The 20,177-nt window shown below is 34.3% G+C and overlaps 1 protein-coding gene across 1 annotated transcript in view; it reads right to left on the bottom strand.

Annotated features, from left to right (window-relative positions):
* Positions 1–329: 329 nt before the first annotated feature.
* The window catches only part of LOC150079880 (SCY1-like protein 2), a 114,212-nt gene continuing 94,364 nt past the window's right edge, over positions 330–20,177 (bottom strand). The window contains exons 15-18 of the mRNA XM_090383269.1: positions 14,178–14,278; positions 10,000–10,090; positions 3,167–3,292; positions 330–959 (exon numbers count right to left, since the gene is read on the bottom strand). Coding sequence (XP_090239395.1) covers positions 330–959; positions 3,167–3,292; positions 10,000–10,090; positions 14,178–14,278 — 948 coding nt within the window. The remainder of the gene's footprint in view (positions 960–3,166; positions 3,293–9,999; positions 10,091–14,177; positions 14,279–20,177) is intronic.

Here is a 20,177-nt window from a genome sequence, read left to right as displayed (position 1 = left end):
AAACATATCTACAAATTATAACATGACAAGTACACTTTCTGAATGACTAAGATAAAGAAATGCAGTTTGATTTTAGATCAAATATTTTGCCAAATGTATATATACAATATGTAGAACTTATCACCATAAAAATGAATTGCCATGTAAACCACCATATACAAATTGTAAGTATTTTTACATGCCCATTTGGATCTATAAGATAGAATTGCATTCTAGACACAACCAGCCATCACCAGGATGGATTATAATTTACAGTTTCCATGTTTTCAAATTAATTTACAATTTTAATGTCTTTAAAAAACATAAATCTTAAAGATGTAAAAATAACATTATCCAAATAAGTCATCTAGTTCACTTTTAGCACTAGTACTGCCAACACTAGGTGCCTGCTGAAAGTGTTGCCCTGCCCCAGTATTCTGAGTCCAAGAGGCTGGAGCACTGTTCATCCTTTGTAGTTGCACTGATGACTGAGCAGATATTCCTTGAGGATTTACATAGCTCATGGGAACTTTTAGTTTACTGGCACCTAAGTTTGGTAGTAAACTGTCAAGGGAAGACATGTTGATATTTTGCTGCATCTGTGGAACTGGAGGTTGGGCAGCTGGATACTTTAAGCCTAGAGGAGGTACTGGACTAGTAACTGACTGAGTTGGTGACATTCCTACCCTCTGCATGTTTGTTAAACCAATCATTCCTGTTCCAAAATTTGAAACAGGAGCAGACATAATGGAAATGGCACTTGAAGTACTGGGTCCTTTTCCAAAGCTGAGATTTGCTAAATTTGAATTAATAAGGGTTGAAGTTAGGTCTTTGGGTGCAGTGGTGGACACTACAGGTGTGGTTCCGCTGTTCAGAGTGGCACTTGGCATCAGATTGATGGGCACTTGGGCTTTCAGTTTCCGCTGCTGCTCTTGTTGCCAAACCAATCTCTCTTTCTCCTCTAGAGTAAGTGGAGCATTCTGAAAGATTGGAACAAATTATAATCTTCTGTTCTAAGTATTAACATCTGAAACAAAACTAAAAACAGTTAATCTGTTATACCAAATACTTATAACTTTAGAGAGGATCATAATTAATAAAACATTAGCTTAATGCTGACCAATTTCACTTGAGCCATTTCATAAGCTTTAATCATTTAGTCATCTGGAAAAAAGTAATTACACACACTACAAAAGGACACATGTACTACAAAATTATTGTGAATAGATAGGTGAAAGCTACTGTAAAGAACTGTTGCTGATGTGGGAATATGGAGCCCATAAAGCTGTCAATCCAACCATATTAAAAACACCTTTCCGTATATCTCCTATTAACAAACTGATAAAATCAAAACTAAGCAGTCAAGCATTTTAAACATTACCAGTTCCGACTAGTGATGTGTTGCATGCATACAGATCACACTACTAGGTAATTGTTTTACAAGGTGCATCCAAGTTATAATCTTTCCTAATTTATATTTCACAAGTGCTAATAAATGGCAGCACTTGTATAACATGCATTGGTCATCTAGTACCACCCATAGGATGGTAGCACTGAACACTACAGAAAGTTGTTCACAGTGCTCCAACTGGAAGTATAATACAGTGAAAGATGGCATCACTTTTGTTGCAAAGGTAGAATATACAATTTCTGCATCTGAGCAAGGAAAGTCCTATTTGTTAACCAAGACTGTGTCATTCAGAGGGCACTTCCCATTTTGGGATAGTTAATCATTATGTAATATTCAGCGTATATTCTATTCAAAATTTCAGCCAGTGGATATCCAGGATGCTTATCCAAGAACAGAAATATGACCGCTTCTTGTGCAGCAATGCTTATGAGAAATACTGTAATGAATGGTGCTTTCTATTCAACAATTATCACCATAGTTGATAAGTCAATTCCATTAATCACTCAAGAGACCAAGGAAGGGCATTTAATCACCACTGCCAAAAAACTGCTGCAAGTGCAGAGAAAATCACTGCAATATTTTGGGAAGCTGAAGGTATTCCTCACACACAACTGCTTTTCTAAGGAAAATAAAGTTATAAGGAATAGCTATCATGCAGTTTTGAAGGAGAAATTTTGGCTGAAATATCCAATCTCATGAATAATCTTTGCTTCCACCACGAATGATGCCTCTTTCCACTGTGTTGACTAAACAAAAGAATTAAGGAAAGCAAACCTCGTTTCACACCTCCATATTTACACACCAAGTAACTTCTTGTTTCTAACACTGAAAGACTTCCCCTTGTGGTGGAACATTTCCAATGCTGATCAGCAGTATCTAGTACATTCCAATTGGGCTAAACATTCCTAAACAATGCATCACTGGATCCTTCACAGTTATGTGAAAAATTGTTTATTAATTTTACTTACTCTATTTGAAGTATAAAACTTGTATAGTTGTATACATCAAAATTATAGATTATACAGGAATAAAATTATATAAATTTTGTTCCTGTATAATCTATAATTTTTGTTGATTAAAATAGACCTTATATCTTTAGAGTACTTTGCAGTAACAGCAATATTTGGAACTCACAACTACTATATCAAATAAGGAAAGATTAATTAGTTCTAATTCACTGATTAGTTTTTTTTTTTTTTTTTTGTTAGTTCATCAGCTTCTGTGGCCATATTGCACCTCCCAAGGTTTTTGCATTTTCTACTCTGATCCAAGCCCGAGGCGGGATTTGAACCTGCGACCTTTGGGTTGCCAGGCACGCACTTTACCCACCCGGCTAGCCCAGTTGGCTCACTGATTAGTATGCCTGTCACAATGTAAAGACATTATGAGAGCTGTAGCACTTTCTTATATACTCATATTACATTCTCAAGTTGTTTTTCTATTGAAAATTTTACTACCTCTACCTGAAATAAATGAAATATGAGCTCATTTATCTCAGTAAAGGAAAAAATCCCACATAAACTGCACTGACAGAATTCAAACATGAGACATACAAAAATCAGAGATTAAAATTTGTTTACACTAAAAGAATAAGACCAAAAACATTAGTAATTTATAGGCATTAGTAATTATTAACAAATTCAATAATATTACCTCCTATACCTTACAAAAAGGAAACAAAAAAGAGAAACATTCAGTTAGGGCTGAAAAGGAATACTAATTGGTCCATTTTTAAACATTTCTGAAAACAGTATTAAAAACAAAATTTAAACATACCATTAGTTTATATGGATTAGATAATTCCAGGGCAGGTGATGATTCAGACTTCATGCATGCAGGCTGAATATGCTGCTCATGGCCTAAACTAGTTCCGAGGCCAAGGGTTTGAAATATGTCATCGAACTAAAAGAAAATGAACTGCTTTAGAAATTTATAAAAAATTAATTTACTTATGTTAACAACAAAAATTAAGAGTACATACTTTAGTATTTGCTCTTATCTGTCAGGTCAACTCAAATGTAATGTCATCTTTTCATCTTTTTTTTTTTGCTGCTTTCTTCCACCTTCCTTCCTTACCATGTTTTAAAAATTTCTTTGGCTTTGAAACAAAGAATACAGATATGGCACATTCTGATTCAACAATTTTGAAACTTCTTAAGGCCATTCTATCAAGACATCATTGTAGATTTCAAAAAAAAAAAAAAAAAGTGGTAATCTGCAAAATATAGCTGTAGAATTTTTTTCCTAACCTAGGACATATTATCCTGATGAAACAATGCCATTGCAAATTATGAATGAAGATGCTTTTTCTTGTGATACAGTGCTTGTACTTTAGTTTCACTAGTAACAGATCTTGACTGTGATAGTCTGGATTACAATTCAAAATAAACCATGCTCTGAATATTCCATCAAATTCATAACAAATCTTCCTCGAGTGAAGTCGCCTCTTGGCTGTGGCATAGCAGATTCTAACACTCCACCAATGGTGATGAAGCATCTAGTTTTTTTTTTTTTTTTTCCAGTAATGAGCTGATTAAAAATGTCATTTGAAATTCACGAGAATATAGCAAAGCACAAATTGCCAAAGGCAATTTTAACAATGCAGTGTGGTAGGAAAAAAGGAGTTTCAGCAAGCAAATTTTGATATTTATACTCATTCCAAGTGGAATGAAGCATACTGCAGAATGCTACTATTTATCATTTGACCATCCATTTTTGGTCCATCAATGATTGTTCACACGTAGGGCAATTATTCTGTGCAAAAAAATAGTCATATAATGTAAAGTAAGTTCTTGAATGGCTTAACACAATTAGTGACAGGAATTAAGTGTGTTTCCACTCCTATGTAATGATTAAAATCACTTAATGCTGCTAGTACAGGCAGCCTTAGAGAATACTGATACTATTTCTCAAACATAATATATGTCATTTAATATACTGTGAAATAAACAAGTCAGTCAGACTTTGTATAAAGAAAATATTTAATACTCTTCATTCAAAATAAATAAAATGATCAACTTGCTTTACAATTACAGTAGCAGGTGTTTGTTTTATGGCGCATTAGCATCTAGTAGCAGGTGACTAACTATTTCCTGTCACGTGTTCTAACTGCTTGGCAAAAGGAATAAATATGATAAAAGAAATCAATGTACACCCATACTGCTTCTCAGAATCATACTTCAGTCTTCATATATGAAGGTAAGTGATAGATTACAAATCATCACAGAAGCATGCTTAGTAAAAAAATAAGATACACATATACTTAATATCTCTCAGCTATAGGATTTTGGAAAAAATAAATAGTTGTAGTGAAGAAATTCTTAAAATTATATATTTAGTTCAGTGCACTTCCACCTGGAAACATGATACTACTGCAGAGTGGACTCTACATAACCCATTTCTGAAGGTAATTTGCATTCATGGAATTTATGCTTGAGAATCAGGACTTATGATGTTAAATATACTACTGGACAACCATCAAGATAGATACCATCAATATTAGAAGCTTAAACAGCAAAGAAGTGGAATTAGCAGAACTAGATCAATACGATATCAGGATAGTAGGTATACCAGAAATCAAGAAAAACCTACTCGCTTCAAATGAAAAGAACTTTAAACATATTAATTTATTTTAGAAGATCAGTGCAAGGGAATGTTTATTAATAGTTTCAATTTTAAATTGCTGCAGGGTATTTACAGTAGGTATTATGCAAATTTTAAGGCGGAAAGTTTGGTGAAGAAATTAGACTGGCAGTTTGCAAGGCCTGCTATCAGCTGTATGTTAATTGCTGCTTCCTTGTGTGCTACACTTGATGTTTGTTTGGCTGTTATAGGATTTTAGGCACATCACCGACTTAAGGTCATATTGTGCTGTATATAATGTCTGTAAATTGCATGTGTTCTGTGGTCTGTCTGCTGGATGAAAAACCATGTTACCCTCACCTGAGACAGATTAACTCAGCCACATTGTGACCCACAACAATTCCTTGCATCACTGATGGGATTCTAACTCAGGTGTTTTCCACCTGGTGTGTGAAAGGATGATGATTATACTGAACTGTGTTACCTACGAGGGCACTGGAATTGATAGCCAGGTGCTTGTAGGTATGCAAGTTATAATGGAAGATGATGGTTAATTCTACCTGTTACTGTTGAATGTATTAATGGTATCGCTCTGTACATGATAGGACTCTTGGAAATCCCTTTTGATGGCAGTACACTACAGTCAGTACTTTTCAATTTAGTCATATTTTGTATTTTATTTATAATTATATTTAATTACAATAAAATATAATTAATGCTTATGTTTGATCCAGTCATTTTGCATAAACACATGCATTAATCTTTTACGGAACAGCTATTATAATACAACATTATATTTACTATTCTCTAGTGATTAGAGAAGTTTTCTATTTTTGCACTGTGCTGTTGCCAGATGCTAAAACACAACATGCTTGGCAACATATAAATGAAGAGAATTAGAATTAAAGAGTCAATGAAATAATATAATAAGCAGTAGTACCTTTCATAAGCTTACTAGTTTTCACATTTTCAATGAATAGGATTTTTTTTAAGCTGGAAAAGTTGAGAAGTATTTTATAGAATTATAAATATTTAAAGGTTTATAAACATTATTAAAGAAAGTTTAAACAAGGTTATTCATTTTATCTTTAGTATTATTGGACTACTTAATGGTCACTAAGGATACATTAGCAGGCAAGAATCAATGTATTATTTGAATTAGGATTCCAAACAATGAACTTTGAATATACAATTGCAGAGGAATGTTTTTTTTCCCTCTACAGATAAAGATACTGCATTACCTTCCTGTGGAAAAAAAAAAGATGTTTTAATAAATCTGCAAAGTATCTGGAGGTTTCTTGCAGGTAAGGTTTTATTTTCTACAATAAACGGAGTTTCAGAAAGTTTCAAATAACTTTAAAAAGTTAAAACCATCAGGGGAGAAAACAAAAATAGCCCATCAACTGGAATTACCTTACAGACTAAGAAGTGATATTTAAAAGATAAATATGAGATAGAAACAAACATTTTAAAAGTATTCAATGATGGTTATCTTTTTTATAATGGCATTAAAATTTTAAAGCAAAAGAGTTATTTGCAGTAACATTTAACCTAAAATATAGAGTTATTTGGAGGCCACCATAAAGTTAGTAAGATTTCATGTTTAGCATTAAGATTTCAGTTATTAAAAGTTAGTAAGATTTCATGTTTAGTATTGCTTTAGCAGAGCTGAAGTCAGCAATTAGGATTTTATATGAGAAACCAATACTGGATGAATTTAATTTGAAGTCAACTAAAGGATCTTTTCTAAATCTAAATATCTGAATCTGACTTTGTTATTTCTGCACTTGTCAGTTACTCCAAAATATTTTAGCATTAGCAGTGGCAAATGATGCAAGAAAGCAAGCTTATACAGCATCAACCAAAAAAAAAAAAATAAATAATAATAATAATAAATAAAGACCCCTCCCATTTCACCTATTCAATCCCCTCTAATACTCTGTCTAGTTCTTCCTTGAATTTATTTAAGCTATGAACTTCCACAACAACAGATGGAGTTTTGTACCAGCCATCAACCACCCACTGGCTAAAGGCAAATTTCCAAACATCTATTGTACACCCATCCTTCCTCAATTTGAATTTGTGCCTCCCTCATGTGTGTAGCCTGAGCAAGAGGAAGAATCTCATCAACACTGAGCTTGCTCAATCCATTCAAAGCCTTAAACACCTCAATCAGATCACCTTGCAGATGCCTAGTCCAGACACTGCAATTTGAAAAACTGAACCTTTCTTGTTAAGAGCACCCCTTCATTCCCCTCACCAATTTTGTTGCCCTCCTCTGTACTTGTTGCAACAGCTCTATGTCCTTCTTAAAATGAGGCTTCCACCTTCTTATCCCTGCTAGCAAAATTCCTGTATATCATTCACAAAACCCTATGAGCTGTCCTGGCAGCCTGTCTGCATTGCTCAGATATTGTGAAGAAACTGAGCATTTCATACCTGTGTTGGCTGGGAACTCAAATGGTCAGAGAACAGTTTTTTCCTATTTATTTAAAGGAACACTCACTTGAATATACATTAGACTTGAGGATGCAGTCGCTTGCAAGAACCTGTTTTATTATAATTTCACTGCAAAGATTAAGAGAGCAGCAATTTGCTTCTTCTTAATATAAGAGGGGGCATTTGAAAAGTTTGTGGCCTGACTATGAAAGGGTAATGATACAATGTTAAAAATTTCTGTACTTAATATATAACACTTCAGTTGGTATCCCGCAAGTTTCATGCAGGTTTTATGTCTTTTTTTAATTACAGGTCCTCAAGGCTGGATTTTGGTGTTCCTAGGCACTTTTATTCCAAAATGTGCTATAAAAATGGGGGAAAAATGTTTCTTCTATTTTAACACTTTGACTGCGAATCATGTCAATTAATGCAACTCAAGTTTCAACTATAAAAAATGATAAACCACCTCAATTGATGGAGCGTCCACATCACTTTGATTCTTCTAGTTTCGAGAACGGTCGCTAGATGGCGTATTGAATTGAAACTCCTAGAGCCAATTGTGCAAAGGTTTTCTCAACTTGTTTTTCATTAGTCACTGTGGAAAGAGTGAACTGTTTTTTGTTTTTTTTTAATTTTTGCCTTCCTTCGTAGGCCCTAGGCACTGTGCCTATGGTGCCTAATGGGAAATCCGGCCCTGCAGGTCCTAAAGTCAACAAAGTTGTGTGCAGGAGGAGAGATAGACAAAGTCAGTCACCATGCAGTCATCCAATATTTGGGAAAAAAGGAACTAATGCTAAAGACAATTCATGAGAATATGGTTACAAAATTGGGGAGGATTCCCCTTCTTATTTCATGGTTAAGAAGTGAGCAGCAGAATTTAAATGAGGAAGGGAAAGTCTGGAAGATGGTTCATGCTGTGGAAGTATGAAGATCTGCAATATCCATCAATCAAGCAGTTGTTGACAGTGTGCATGAGGTAGTGATGAGTGATTGACAAGTGACAGTTTAGTATATTGCCATCATCTTGGGCATCTCATATTAACACGTATACCACACAATAACAGAGGTCCTCACTCTGAAAAAGTGTCAGCACAATGGATCCTAAAGTTCTTGACAGCATATCAAAAATACACACATTTTCAAGTCAAGTGAACATTTGCATTGTTTTCAAGCAGATCCAGCAAGGTTGCGATGTGGGTTCATCTCTTTCAGCCAGAGAAAGTGAGTAATCCATACAGTGGAAACACAGCTCTTCTACCCCTCCAAAGAAAGCTAAGTTGATTCTGTTTGCTGGCAAGGTTGATGGCATTGGTGTTTTTTTTTAATTCTGATGGAGTATTGCTAGTGGATTACCTTCAGAAAGCCAGATAGTCACAGGGGCATATTACACAAACCTTGTAAGGCATATGTGTGAAAACAAAGACAAATGTTGAGGAAACTCAGCAAGGAGTTTTGTTCCACCAGGATCATGTGCTTGCTCATAAGTTTCTCATTGCCTTGGCTGCACTGCATGAGTGCAGCTTTGAAATCTTGGACCGTCCCCCATTTTCAGCAGATTTAGCAGCATTGGACTTTCATTTATTTCTTAATTTGAAAAAATACCTGGCTGGCATCCATTATCCCACTAACAGTGATGTTACTTCTGCAGTGAATACATTCCTGGAGACTGAAGAGAAACTTTCTTTGCAGCTGGACTCAAATGTGTTGCAGCATTGGTGTAAAAAGTGTATTGACTCCAAAGGGGATATTTGTTCAGATGTAACACGTTACCCAACTCCTCAAATAAACTCTTCATACTCAGGTCACAAACATTTTCAAACACCCCCTCTTATTTATGTTTTGTTTCAGGAGAAGAGTTCAACAATCATCATTAATATATGTTGTTGTTGTGTTAGCCTGTGGAATCCCACTGCTGGGCAAAGGCCCCTGACTTTCTCCACTCTTCTCTCAGTTCAATACCAGTCTTTTCCATGTGGGTCCCATAAGAGATGTTAATTCATCTCTCCACCTGGTTTTCTGTCTTCTATTTCTTTTTCCTTCACTTGGTAACCAAACAGTTGTTATTGCTGTTGTTGGTTTGATTTATTGGTGCAAGGGTGACTAAGGCCATAATGCACCAAATAGTTATAAGCTTATCTGACGAGTCCTCTTGTTTTCTGGAGAGATGTCCTGCCCACTTCCATTTTAAGGATTTGGATGTCTAGATGGTATCATTGATTTTAGGTTTTTACTAAATTAATATATGTAGTGTGTTAAATTGTTTGGTTAAAGTGTTAAACAATTATCGAATTTGACTTAATTCCTAGTTGAAGGAGAACACTTTCGAAGGCAACAAACAAATACATGTAAACAGGATTTGAAAGCAACATTTTTTGAAAACAAGAGAATGTTTTTAAAAGATGACCATTAGAAATATATCCAAATGTTTAATGTGTTATAATAATGATTCTATCACATTAAGACAATAAATAGTGATTCACAAAAAAACAACTGATATATATAAAAAAAGGATTTAAAACTAAATTCACTTTATTATAGTGTATAATCTCTTATAACTATCATTCATTTAAAAATAGTATTAAACTTACTGCAGTTTGGTCTTTTTGTTTATTTCCTGAAAATTCTGGTAGTAGCTCTCCTTGGCCCATCACTTGAACTTTAGTCATCTCTACTGTGGAGCTTTAAGTACAGGTAAAATAAAAATACTTCTATTATTTTTTTAAATTCAAATTGCTAATTAGAGATATTATATTTATTGTGAAGCAGTAATCATAATTCAACAAAATAATTTCTCAAAATTCTTTACTTGTTTTAAAAAACAGTTACTCATTTGAAGGTAAAAACAGACTTGATTGGCCTTGTTATCAAGTTGTATTCACACTTAAAAACAAACAATCTTCCTGATATATTTGTAGTTTCTTTGTGGCTTCAGGTTGAAAAAATCTTCTATAAGTGTTGAACTGATTTATTTTAAAAGTGTTAACTCTCAGTTGTACATGTTGTGTTTAGATGAAAATATTGCAGTAAAGAAAGTCATTTAAATAAGCTCTCAAAAAAAAAAAAAAGTCAATTATACTGGTATATATCATTTTTTATATACAGTTGGTCGTCGACTTACGACCAACTTCTGTTCTGACTGACAGGTCGTATGTTGGCCATATATTTATTAACAGTATTTTTAACCTTTCTAATCTTTTTATCATCTTTATAATTTATTTTTATAATCTTTTAAATTTTTATCATCTTTTATTTTTCATTTTAAATACAGTAATGTTTTTATCTTTTACTTAGTGATACTGTACATATCTTCATTTCTACGCCTAGGCTATCTCTCTCTATGAGGTTAAATTCAAACATTCTCTACATTTTAGTTGGTTTATTATTCATACTGTTTATAAAAATAAAAAACTACAATCTATAATTATATTGTACATAATGTGAAAAATAATACTGTACATAATGTACTGTAAACACAAAAATACAATCTAAAATTAATGTAAAAATTAATACAAATTAAATTTACAAAATCAATTTTTAATCTTTGCTTGTGCTGGGTTGTGGATCATCAGGGTCATGTTCTTGGGTTGATGTAGGAGATGTTTTCTTGATGAGGAACATGCTGAGCTTTGTTTGAACAGTTTGTTTCTTTTTTTCTTCATATATCTCATGATAGCAACGCACAGCATCTTGAATGATACGTTCAAACTTTGTAAATCATTCGACATTAGGGTCCATTGCTTTGAAACTGGCGAGAGCTTTATTCAGTTGCAAAAAAGAATCTGATAAACCCTTTGCAGTGAATTTTTTTTCTGGCTCTTCTTTTTTCTCTTCTTCCTCTCGCTTTTTCTTGTGCCACTCTCTGTGCTTCCAATTCAATCAACTCTTCATCCGAAAGTTCTTGTCTCACAATCTAGCAACTCCTCTACATCTTCTATTTCACATTCTAATTTAAGATTTTTTGCAAGTTTAACTATTTTTTCTGTAATCACTTCCAGCTCCTCTCCTTTTTCAGATCCTTCAAATGTAGTATTCGCATAACATTTTAGACACTTTTTCCAAATTCCCGACATACAATTCTTTGTTACACATTCCCATGCGGTCGAAATATTCTTGATACACTGAAGAATGTTGTACTGCTTCCAAAAGTCTCACAAAGATAAGTCAGCATCAGAATCTATCGCTTCGATGGCTTGTGCGAATTTCATTCTGAGATGGTGAGCCTTGAATGCTCAAATAGCTCCCTGATCCATGGGTTGAATAAGAGCAGTTGTGTTAGGTGGCATAAAAACCATGCTAACATCATGATGAAGGTCGTCCAGATGAGGGGGGCGGCCAGGTGCATTGTCCATAACCAATAAAACCTTGAAAGGGATACCTCTCTCCGCACAATATTCACGAGCCTGGGGAATGAAGCAGTTCATGAACCAGTCTTCGAACGGTGCTTGATTCATCCAAGCTTTAGGGTTTGAACGGTAGTAAATGGGCAGTGTCTGCTTGTTGATGTGCTTAAATGTGGGTATTGTAGGGTCGTGGTACCTGCATGTACCGGTAAACTTTACAATAAAGATCTTATAAATGCATGAGGGTTTTCTGAATGATAAAAGGCTTCAGCTTAAAACCTGCGGCATTCCCACCAAGCAACAAAGTTAACTGATCCTTAAAAGCTTTGCATCCTGGCATCCTTTTTGCTCCTTGGTGTATGTACGTACGATTAGGCATGCATTTCCATTGCAAGCCAGTTTCATCTACGTTGAATATTTGTTCCAGTAGATAACCTTCTTCTTTGATTAAAGAGTCGAAACTATCAACGAATTTTTTGGCTCCATCTTCATCTGCACTTCCTGCTTCTCCTGTGACATGTACATTATGCAAAGCAAATCTTTTTTTAAAACACTTAAACCACCCAGTAGCCTGAAAATCTTCTGCGCAATTGTCTCCGGCGCATGATTTTAAACTCTAAAACAAACTTCTAGTCTTCGCTTGCACTGTGTGAAGGCTCATGGGTGTATTTTTTTTGTATTAAATCTTCCATCCACATAAACAATATCTTCATTTCATAGATGGGTCCCTGTCGTTGTTTGGTTAAAATTGTAGACTTAATAGGTGCAGAACCTTTCACAGCTTCCCGAATTCTTTCTTTGTCCTTAAGTATCATCAATACCATGGAATGTGATAACTTCAAGTCACAGGCTATCGTATTCACTTTCTTTCCACCTTCATACTGCTGGATAACTTTCATTTTACATTCTAAATCAATGGTTTTCCTTGACTTCTTAGCTGGCATATATGTAGATGAAGGCATTTTCCTTTTAATAAACATTTTATGGGTATTTCAGTAGAATTTTAATTAATACCCCACACACAACAGATGCTTGAAAGCGACTGAGTGTATGTGAGAGAGAGAGAGAGCGACTGAGTGTATGTGCCTGGTGGTGTCCTCAGTAGTGACTTCCTGATTTATTATTTATTTTTTTTGTGGTTGTAAGTGCGGCTGGTCGTAAGTCGACGACCACGTGTAGTTTCATTTTTTAAAGTAAAAAAAAAAAAAAAAAAAAGGAGAGGTATATAAAGAAATTGTTATAATTATAATGAAAAATTCTTACCCATATGGTTAAATGGATTTTATATATCATATTTTTGTTGAACATGTTTAATAATTTACAATAATGCTTCCACAATAAGTTTTTAATCTAAAAATAAACAGTCATGATTTATCTTCAAAAGAAATTTTTAATGTGCCATGGCTTTATACTACAGTTTAATAAAAACTTCTAATGTGAAGGAATGCTTTTTCAATATCTAAAGGAGAGAAAAACTGTTTTTTTTTTTTTTTTAAAGCAGATAATCGGAATTCTTTCAGAAATTATTTTGGTGAATTATCTTATATTTAATTAATTTGTAAATATATGAAAATGTTTCACTTTTCAGTTTATATAGCATAATTAACTTAGATTATGTATTACATTATTAACTAAGATTATGAGAAGCTTATGAGAAGTAATAATCAAAAAAAATAAAATAAAAATAATGATAAAATAGCAAGGTAGTTAGAAAACAAAATGACAAAAGTGACTATAGTCACATCACTATAGTAATTTAATGAACTTATCTTTGATCATGTAAATAACTCAAGATGCAGTATTGTACTTGTTCAAAAATATAAGCTGAAAAAGTATCTGTAGGCAATGTCATATCTGTTAATTTTATACACTGCATTTTAGACATGCTTTTATAGTGATACAGAATTTTATTTGAAAAATAAAATAATATCATGTGAAAGCTTGTTTTCTTTTATTATTTGACTATATAAGACTTTAAAATTTGAATTATTTTTTTAACTGGGTGTATGCTACCTCTACTAACCATTTAGTAGAGGTCGCATACACCCAGTTATTTGGTATTCAAGTTGCTAAACTTTTATATGATCGGTTATGCTACTGGACTTACTTTGGGATCCTGTCAGCAGATCAAAGATATCAGGAACAGATCCAATCCTGCATCTATCTATGTAATATAAATAAACACACAAAACTGACATGAATATAAATACTACTGCCAACTGGCAGTTGTGTTTACATCCCTATCAAGTTTGATGTTTATATCTCTTTACTACTGGTTGCTAATACTATGTTCCATTTATTTACTACAAGAAGTGTCAGATTTTATAAGAAATTATATTTATTTAGCAACTATGTTATGACAATTATAGAATATATATTAGAAATCTGGTTAAATAAAATTTTAATCAATAAATGTTGCCTTTTACCTTTGTTCTTGGCGTATAGAATTCAGTTGTTCCAATTTTGTATGGTGTTCTGCTTCTACTTTGCTCACCATCTCCTTTACTACAGAAATCATAGCGGTGAACTAGACCAATTTAAAAAATATATATATATATATATCTAACACAATTCAAACCTGAACGGGTTTATTTTTTAATGACAACTAATTTATAAAAGATAAACTAAATCACACTCTTTAAATTATAGGTATATTTTAATTAAAGGTCTCCGTAGCTGAGTCGTCAGGAGAAAGAGTGCAGTAGCACACGCTCCTTGAGTAGACTGGGATTCAAGCCCCTGATTGCTAAATACGGTCGATCTGCCAACCCGCACTGGACCATTGTGGCAGATTATGGTCCATTTCTCTCAACATGATTTGTTGAGGAGGCTTCCATCCTGAAGTGGGTGGATAATGGCTGCAGTTTACCTTTTAAATTATAAATTAACATCAATTTTAAGAGGCTGGAGCAAAAGATGACTTCCACAAATGAGCTATAATGGGCACAAAGAAATCCTGACTAGATTAAGTAGTATCAATTTTTATATAACGAAAAACAATATAATGCATGCATAAACTCCCTAATATAATGCTCCTACATGTACACTATAAAAGACCAGCATATTAAATGCTGGTGCCATTCTGCAGTAGACACACTTAGTCATGCTATATGGTGGGAAATGTGCCAAACATGGGGTAAGTGAGGAAAACATTAGCACATCATGCTTTTCTTATCTCTAACGTGATTTAATTAACTTTGAGGACATGAGATCATGGTGGACAGGAGTGGAATGTGCCTCTGTCGTTGAAAAAATTATTCACCACTATAAAATAAAACACTGTTGTAAGTTCCAGCAGACTAATGCATCATGTGAATTAACATTAAGAGGTATAAGGTAATCAGTTTTTCAAATACATAAATAAAACAAGATCAATTTTAACTATACAATAGATAATGATAAAATTCAGAGTAACTTCAGTCAAATACCACTTGGAAGTGGTATTTGTTTAGCTAAATATTTAAAAGCACAGTTAGAGTTATGCAAGTATTCAGATAATGAATACCACACACTACTGCTTATGATAATGCAGGAATGTTTATTATGGGATAGTTGCAGTTTAAAGTAAAATAAAGCGGAGTCAAAGTAAAAATAAATAAGAGAGTTCAGTTAAGAGGGAGGGAGCAGTGAAGCAGAGGGAGCAGTGAAGCAGACATTTTGAAAGCCACTTCACTTTCTTCAACTAGGCTGAGATGTCTTGTAACAGGTTTACTTTGGTTGTGCACCTAATGTAAGTCTGTCCAGTTGTGCTTTGTAAGCCTATTGACATTAATTACAGAAGAAGGCAAAGTGACCTTCAAAACATCAGCTTCCCTCTCCCTTTAACCAAGCTATCTTACTTATTTTACTTCAATTAATCTTTATTTTAAACTAAATCTCCCATAATAAACATTTCTCTGTTACCATAAATAAGTTTTCTGAGCAGTGCAGACGGTCTGCAAGAGTAGCTCATGGTGTCTTGTCAAAGATATACAGGAATTTTTCTAGCAGGGATAAGGAGGTGATTATCCCCTTGTATAAGGCAATGGTCAGGCCACACCTTGAGTACTGTATACAGGTCTGGAAGCCTCATTTTAAGAAAGATGTAGAGCTGTTGGAACGAGTACGAGAAGGGCAACAAGATTAGTGAACAGAACAAAGGGTTGCTCTTATGAAGAAAGGCTTAAGTTTTGCAAATTACAGTGTCTGGAGACTAGGCACCTGCGCGGTGATCTGATTGAGATGTATAAAGCCTTGAATGGTTTGAGCATGCTCAATGCCGATGGGATTCTTCCTCTTGCTCTGATTAATCACCTGAGAGGGCATAAATTCAAATTGAGGAAAGACGGTTGTAGGATAGGTGTGTGGAAGTTTGCCTTTAGCCAGCAGGTGGTTGATTGGTGGAACAAACTTCCATCCGTCGTTGTAGAAGTTGATAGCTTAAATAGATTCAAGGCAGAACTTGACAAACATTTGGAGTGAGGGGATGGGTGAAATAAGAGTTTTTTTTTTGGCTGATGCTATATAAGCTTGCTTTCTTGCATCATGTGCCCTTGCTAATGCTAATAGTGACATGTATGCTGACTTTGTATCTCATTTTCAGGGGATTATCAAGCAGATATGGAGCAATTAAAAGTTATTTTGGATATAATCCCTTTTCAGAGAATTATATCCAAAATCACTGGCTCTGCTTTTGGGAAGCTCATCTTCCTAAAAAGATCTCTGCATGATTTTTTTTTAAAGAGTGTGCCAATGTGCTCTTACATGTATATATCTCATTTTACAACCCAAATGGGATGATCCATTTGAGATTATCAGCTAGTCTAGGGATAGAAAAAGTCCTATAAAACATTTATTCTGTGTTAAGAATATGGATTATAATATTAAATCTTATCTGAAATTGTGTGAAGAGTTTGGACAAGAAATATTTCCGAGCAAAAGACCAAAGTAGATCTAGCATTCTTAAATAAATGGATTAATGATATAATCAGTAATTAACTTATCTTTAATTAAGTTTGATGCCCCAGTCAGAAGTATATGAGACCCTACGTTGTTAACACTTGGATATTTCAGAACCAATTTTAGGTTTTTCAATTATTTTACCAGAATTATTATACCAGTTACAAATTTGATATTGTTATGTTTGTTTGAGTGTGGGCTTATGGCGCAAGAGCAACATGACCATAATACACCTAACTTTGGTAAAGTTTAGTGTTTTTTTTTGTTTTTTTTTTAAATTTGAATTGCAGTTAAAGTTTACAGTGTGTTATACAGTTTTATCTCTTTAAGGAAAGTGAAAATTTTGTCTACATGTGGCATATCTGCTAAAAGATGCAGAGTATTTGTTGTTGGAAAAGAGGCAAAAAGAGTTTGACACTAACTGTTGTAAATCGGACAGTCAATGAGTATATGCTGGACTGTAAGTTGGGCATTGCAGTTTGTGCAACATGGTTGATCAGCGGCTGTAAGTAGATAGAGATGTGTCAAGTGTGTGTGACCTATCTGTAATTGGGCTAATACAACATCTTCATGTCGGTTCTCACGAATACTAGACTTCCATGGTTTGAGATCTTTTTTAATGCCGAGTAATTTGTTATTGGCCGGACTCAGCCAGATGTGTTGCCATTGTATATTCAAGGGCCAAATATTTTTTAAAGAGAAACTGAAATAACTGAAGTTATAAGAATTGTCTTATGGATATTAAATGAGATATTTCTATAAAGTTTTCATATTGTTACTTGCCATATTCTTTTTTAAGTTTAATAAAAATGCTCATATATAAGTAAATAATAGCATAGTAAAAAAAAAAGACATTACAAGATAAATATATTTCTACCGAAATATATTTCTACTATAAATATATTTCTACTGAAGAATGAATCCCGGAGACAGAGGCCCTTTCCAATTTAAAAAGATATTATGGCAAACAACAGTGTTATGGTGGAAGGGGGGGGGTGGATTTCTGCCCTAGGAGAAACTTAACAGCTTTGGACTACCTGATCATTGCTGTAGGTCAAGTATGCCTATTAATTTTCTTCTTATTTCTCGGTGTTAAATGCACTGGCCCAAAAATGTGTAGACATGGTTCAAGGAACATTCAACCATTTAAGAGATGAAATAAACTGCCTGCTTATGGGATAAAATTAACAGGGCTGTCCATGGTATGGTTCAGAAAAGATCCATACCACAGTTATGGAACATACTCTAGGTGATACTGCAGGTCATACATTAGATACTATTTTGTCTTCTTGTGAAATCAACATCATAAAGTTCATCATCAAAGGCTCACAAAGTCATTAAGCAAGTGTTCATATTTCAATGATAGGAAAATATAAAACATAATAGCATTGGAACACATTTTGAAATACTGTATTTCCCCATGTATAAGACGCACCTTAATTTTGGGGCCCGAAATTTGAAAAAAAAATGTATTACATAAAAGTTATTGAACTCAAGTTTTATTCATCATAAAATTCATACAACTCATCACTGTCAAAACTCCCATCCATTAGCTTATCCTCATCTGTGTCTGATGACGAATCACTGTCTTCATATATTGCCTCGTCCTCAGTTCCATCTATGACATTTGAAATGCTACACTTCTTAAATAACTTGACAACGATCTCAATCTTGATATTATCCCAGGATCTTTTCACCCAGATACAAACTTCTCCTATAGTTGGTTTCTTCACTCTTCCTGCTGGTGTCAAATTGTCCCCAGAAGACTTCATCCATTGGTTCCATTTGTGTCTCATGGCAGCTTTGAAGGGTTTGTTAATGCTGACATCAAGTGGTTAGAGCTGGGATGTCAAGCCTCCAGGTATGACGGCAAGTTTTGTTTTTTGCTCTGCAGCAATCTTCTTTGTATTTTTTGTTATGTGTGCCCTGAACTGATCAAGCACCAATAGGGCAGGTTTCCATAAGAGCCCACCTGGTCTCCTGCTCCAAACTTTCTCAAACCAGATCTTCATCCCATCCTGATCCATCCAACCCTTGTCATGAATGTGGACAAACACTCCTTGAAGAATGTCTTCTTTTGACATTGTTTTGCATTTGAAAATCAGCATAGGAGGCAGCTTGGTTCCATCAACACAACAAGCTAGAACAACTGTATAATGGCTCTTTTCATGTCCACTTGTCTTCACAGTTACAGTTTTCACCCCCTTCTTATCAACAGTTCTGTTACTTGGGGCATCAAATTGAAGGGGGACTTTGTCCATATTTGCAATCTGTCCCAACTCAAACTGATGTGTCTTCCGACATTGAATGACAAAACGATGAAATTCAAGGACCTTCTGCTCATAGCCTTCAGGTATCTTTTGGGCAAGTCTGGTGCGTGTACGCATGCTTAGTCCAGTCCGTTTCATGAACCTGAAGCCCCAATTGTGTCCTCCTTTGAAATCAGTAACTTCTTTTTCATCAGCAATTCTTCTTGCCTCATGCTGAACCATCTTTGTGGACACAGGAATTCCAATTGCCCTTTACTCCTCAATCCATATCTTCAATTCCCTCTCTAAATCAGGCCATTTTGCTGACTTGCCTCTAATGGCTTTCTTCTGCCGTGGCGTTTTCAGTAGGGTTTCTTCTTCCCGTAGCCAGTCTTGGATTGTTTTCTCAGTTGGAGGAGGACCAAACTTACGTTCAGCAGCACGGTTTCCATTCACTTTTGCAAACTGGATCACTTTTAACTTGGATTCAGCACTGTACGAAAATCTTTTCTGAGCCATTTCTGGGCAGAACGTGGCAAAACGTAACCTAATATACCGGTAACAAGTGCAAAACAATGAGCACAAAGACAACAAGCGTGAAAAAGCAGGAAATGCAAGTAAAAAAAATCTACAACCACTGTATAAGACGCACCCAGTTTTTAGACCCCAAATTTTTCGAAAAAAGGTGCGTCTTATACATGGGGAAATACGGTATATAATATAAGGCCACTGATTTTATTAGGTCACTAATGTTAAGATTCATGTTTTAGAGTATGCAATTAACACACACTGCTGGAACATATTTTCATTATAATTGTTTAGGTTATGATTGACAATAAAAACTACAGCAAATATGATGAATGATAAATCATAGGCAAATTTCACTGGAGTTATACGTTCATTTAGACAGTGTAGTATGGGCAGAACATTAGCAGGCTGCAACATGAGTAATTAGAAAATTTCAAAACCATAATTCTCTTATAGCTTTATTAATAGTCACACACACACACACAAATAAATTAGAATGAGAGTTAAAAATAAAAAATAAAATAATGCCAGCAGTATGGCAAGACAAGAGCTAAAATAGTTGAAATTAAACTTGAGAATCAAACCAAACAGAGGTAACTAGAGTAAAAATATGGCAGCAGAAAATCTAAGATAATTTAGAACATCTAATTATAAGAATAATAAATAATAATTCATTAAATTTTGAAAGCCAATTAAAACAATTAAAATAGA

Source organism: Mastigoproctus giganteus, chromosome 10 (assembly GCF_048544385.1).
Source record: "Mastigoproctus giganteus isolate SK-2022 chromosome 10, ASM4854438v1, whole genome shotgun sequence".
Taxonomy (NCBI): domain Eukaryota; kingdom Metazoa; phylum Arthropoda; class Arachnida; order Uropygi; family Thelyphonidae; genus Mastigoproctus; species Mastigoproctus giganteus.
Note: the sequence above shows the minus strand (reverse complement) of the source record. Positions and strands in the feature narration are given on the sequence as shown.